Source organism: Salmo salar, chromosome ssa03 (genome assembly GCF_905237065.1).
Source record: "Salmo salar chromosome ssa03, Ssal_v3.1, whole genome shotgun sequence".
Classification (NCBI taxonomy): domain Eukaryota; kingdom Metazoa; phylum Chordata; class Actinopteri; order Salmoniformes; family Salmonidae; genus Salmo; species Salmo salar.
In genome coordinates this window covers 27,852,048-27,856,675 of record NC_059444.1, presented here as the reverse complement: position 1 = coordinate 27,856,675, position 4,628 = coordinate 27,852,048, and the positions used below count along the sequence as shown (strand labels likewise).

At 39.8% G+C, this 4,628-nt stretch overlaps 1 protein-coding gene across 1 annotated transcript; it reads left to right on the top strand.

The window, feature by feature from the left end:
* The first annotated feature begins 570 nt into the window (after window positions 1-570).
* Window positions 571-4,388, top strand: myh7 (myosin, heavy chain 7, cardiac muscle, beta). The gene is given in 7 exon segments (NM_001141238.1): window positions 571-594; window positions 696-736; window positions 1,062-1,274; window positions 1,532-1,675; window positions 3,564-3,720; window positions 3,849-3,876; window positions 4,132-4,388. Coding segments are annotated over 5 exon segments (612 nt in total). The 5' UTR covers window positions 571-594; window positions 696-736; window positions 1,062-1,073; the 3' UTR covers window positions 4,214-4,388.
* The last annotated feature ends 240 nt before the right edge of the window (window positions 4,389-4,628 follow it).

The window sequence follows — 4,628 nt, the reverse complement described above, 5'->3', positions numbered from 1 at the left end:
TTCTTCCTTTAGAAAGGAACATTATAATTGTAATTTAAGTAACATCATTAAAGCAAGATCTGCTCAGCAGTTGGAAAATGTAGACCACCCAGCTGCTATCTGACATGTACATTTTCTATTTTCAGTTCAAGCTTTGAATTTCAGTTGAGATGGTATTGATTCCAACAATGCAAGTGAACCAGTTAGACTACAAGGGATTTTCTGTTGCAAGATTGTATAACATGAAATAAACTACATAATCTGCTATTTATGAGTGAATTTTGAGATTGCTGCCAAAATCCCTTGACTATTTAAAGATGGAGTTGACTTCCTCTCACTGCTTGAATATATTTATGATTAACTACAACACTCCACGAAGCACCTAATATGGAGCCTTCAGGGACACCCTCACTGATAAGACTACCTCTACCCGGTGATTTCTACAGTACATGGCTTTCCGACACTCATTAACCCCCACCACTCTTGTACCCCAACCAAACACAGACACAATAACATTCCTGGCCCCTGAGATGCATATCCATATTTGGCAGAGAGGTTTCATTTATAAAGAGGACACATGGTCAGGACCACAATAGGCCACCATACTACTGCAAGGTAAGACGTGATGCTGGAGCTATAATCTTCCTTTTTGTGTGAAGAAGGTGAGTGCTAGAAAGGGTGAATATGGTTTAAAATGTGTGTTTTTGTTTCCACAGGATCATTACCTGCATCAGTCTTCTATAAAGGGGTTGGTGTGGTAAGGGCATTTTAACATCATATCAGGGTGTTATTGATTCTGCATTAACCTTTGTTAAAATGTTTTATTTTAAATCAAGTCATACTGTTTCAGAAATAATGCCTTAGAATCAATTGAATACGTGGAAATCAGAAATGAAATAAAGTCATTCAAAATTAACAAAAGGAATAAAAAAAAATCTAAAACATTTTATTAAATTCTATTCTGTTATTTCAGTGATGACTGATATAATATGGAATAAATGGAAACCCGCAACAAATAGCTCTTTAATTTCTTTAAATAAAAATAAATAAATAATGGAGTTGATTTCCTCTTCTTTCTCTAGACACAGTAAATCATGGGAGACGCTCATATGGCGGAGTTCGGGCCTGCAGCCCCTTACTTGAGGAAGTCAGACAGGGAGCGTCTGGAGGCCCAGACCCGTCCCTTCGACATGAAGAAGGAATGCTTTGTGCCTGACACCGAAGTGGAATTTGTGAAGGCTTCCATCACCAGCAGAGATGGTGACAAAGTCACCGCTGACACTGCGAATGGGAAGGTTAGTAAGCTGTGAGAGATGCTCAACCAGGATTATATTTTAACAAAATATGACTTTATATGTAATATGACAACATTTATGCCAGAAACTACTGGATCTAAACACTTGTGTGTTACATTACTGTAAAAATTATAATTGTGAAATCTAACTGTCTAATACTCTTTTTTGATGTACTGTTGGTGAACAACTGTTTTAAAATGACTGACAAATAGTTCAACAGTACTTGCTTTTGTGACACTGATCATTTCTTTTTACAGACTGTGACTGTGAAGGACTGTGATGTCCACCCTCAGAACCCGCCAAAGTTTGATAAAATTGAAGACATGGCGATGTTTACCTTCCTTCATGAGCCAGCTGTGCTGTTCAACCTCAAAGAGCGTTATGCAGCATGGATGATCTACGTGAGTTCACACATGCTGGATTTATTCTTAATTTCTTAACACTGTGGAATAAAACAAAGTAGATATTCTGACCTGAAGAGTTACTATCTCTAATAAATCAAAATCCAATTGAATAGTCTACCAGCCAAACACCCAACAAGCATTTTGTTTTTAAACCATGTTTTTGATATTTGCCACGTTTTTGGTATTCTTAAGACTCATACAGAGTATTCGGAAAGTACTCAGACCCCTTCCCTTTTTCCACATTTTGTTATGTTACAGCCTTATTCTAAAATGGATTACATTGTTACAAAATTGTCATCAATCTACACACAATATCCCCATAAAAAAACATTATTTACACAAGTATTCAGACCCTTTGCTATGAGACTCGAAATTGTGTTCAGGTGCATCCTGTTTCCATTGATCATCCTTGAGGTGTTTCTACAACTTGATTGGAGTCCACCTGTGGTAAATTCAATTGATTGGACTTGATTTGAAAAGGCACACACCTGTCTATATAGGTTAAATAAGTTAAATAAATGTTAAATAAATAAAAAGTCTATATCAGGTCCCACAGTTGACAGTGCATGTCAGAGCAAAAACCAAGCCATGAGGTCAAAGGAATTGTCCGTAGAGCTCCGAGACAGGATTGTGTCGAGGCACAGATCTGGGGAAGGGTATCAAACATTTCTGCAGCATTGATGGAACCACCATGACTCTTCCTAAAGCTGGCCACCCTGCCAAAATGAGCAATCGGGGGAGAAGGGCCTTGGTCAGGGAGGTGACCAAGAACCCGATGGTAACTCTGACAGAGATCCAAAGTTCCTCTGGGGAGATGGGAGAACCTTCCAGAAGGACAACCATCTCTGCAGTACTCCACCAATCAGGCCTTAATGGTAGGGTGCCCAGATGGAAGCCACTCCTCAGTAAAACGCACATGACAGCCCACTTGGAGTTTGCCAAAAGGCACCTAAAGACTCTGAGACAATGAAAAACACGATTCTCTGGTTTGATGAAACCAAGATTGAACTCTTTGGCCTGAATACCAAGCGTCACGTCTGAAGGAAACCTGGCACCATCCCTACGGTGAAGCATGTTGGTGGCAGCATCATGCTGTGGGGATGTGGGAGACTAGTCAGGATCGAGGGAAAGATGAACAGAGCAAAGTACCGAGAGATGCTTGAGGAACCTGCTCCAGAGTGCTCAGGGCCTCAGACCGGGGTGAAGGTTCACCTTAAAACAGGACAATGACCCTAAGCACACAGCCAAGACAACGCAGGAGGGGCTTCGGGAACAAGTCTCTGAATGTCCTTGAGTGGCCCAGCCAGAGCCCGGACATGAACCCGATCTAACATCTCTGGAGAGACATGAAAATAGCTGTACAGCGACGCTCCCCATCCAACCTGACAGAGCTTGAGAGGATCTGCAGAGAAGAATGGGAGAAACTCCCCAAATACAGGTGTGCCAAGCTTGTAGCGTCATACCAAAGAAGACTCGAGGCTGTAAGCAAAAGATGTTTCAACAAAGTACTGAGTAAAGGGTATGAATTCCTATGTAATGCTATATTTCCGTATTATTATTATTATTATTTTTTACATTTCGAAAAACCTGTTTTTGCTTTTTCATTATGGGGTATTGTGTGTAGATTGGTGAGGGGGGGGAAATTATTCAATACATTTTAGAATAAGGCTGTAACGTAACAAAATGTGGAAAAAGTCAACGGGTCTGAATACTTTCCGAATGCACTGTATACCCAACCAATCTTAGATTCAACTGCACAACAATCTGGTTAGGCCAAGTATTCAGAATAATAAACGTAGGCCTAATATCATACTCTGTATTTTATCATACTCTATTAAATATGTACTTTCAGTTTTTCTATTTTGACTCCTTCCTGTTTCTACAGACCTACTCCGGGCTGTTCTGTGTCACTGTCAACCCCTACAAGTGGCTGCCAGTATATAACCAGGAGGTGGTCTCAGCCTACAGAGGCAAGAAGAGGAGTGAAGCTCCTCCTCACATCTTCTCCATCTCCGATAACGCCTATCAGTACATGCTGACAGGTAAACTCACTAAGATGACTTAGAATATCTTATTCAACTTTCACCCAAAAGATATTCAAACATTACGGTACTAATAATAGTGTATTCTTTAAAAAAAATATGTGACCTTGTCCTTATATCTATTTCAGACAGGGAGAACCAATCCATTCTTATCACGTGAGTTTTCTCTCCTTTTCATCAAGCTGAATTTGTCTATTTTTAGGTCTTACATTGTCTGACAGTGACATCAAAGTGTTGCTACTGTATAGAAGCTTAATGTGGCTGTATACTGTGATAAATGGATGGATTAATTGGAAAGTATTGCATTGACAAATGACATGTAAATATTTGTGTTATTTTAACTACCTCAATTTGGACTGTTGTGTTGATACATCTGATTAACAGTGGATAAAACATGCACTTTGAATTTAGTGACAGGCATCCTGTGATTCCTGATAAGAAGAAGGAACATAAAAACGCATTGAAGCCTGGTTTGGGGCTGAGGGCATATTAAAGTTGAACAGTCAGTTCATGCCAGCATTGGTGGATAGAGGCAATACTAATGGTGATATGACGGGCCATGGCTTTTCACAAAAGCTGGTACGGTCTTACACAGCTCACCAATTGAAAAGGACTTGGCTGAGATCAATGAGATTGAGCATCCATGCTAAAATAAAAGCACATAGAGCTAACATTGTGTTTGCATTGGACTTCTTGCTCTTGTTTGATGTTGGGCGTCAGGAGAAAAGTGATATTATATCTTGAAAACTTGAATGTTGACATGCAACATTTGTGGGATTGTATCGAAAGTAGACTAATGAAGAATATACAAGATTTTTTTCTTGTATGGCTGGTTTTTAGGGGATGAGGGAATAGTGAGCTGAATTGTTGCACTTTAGGGTAGAGCATGGCTTAGCTGGTAGGGCATG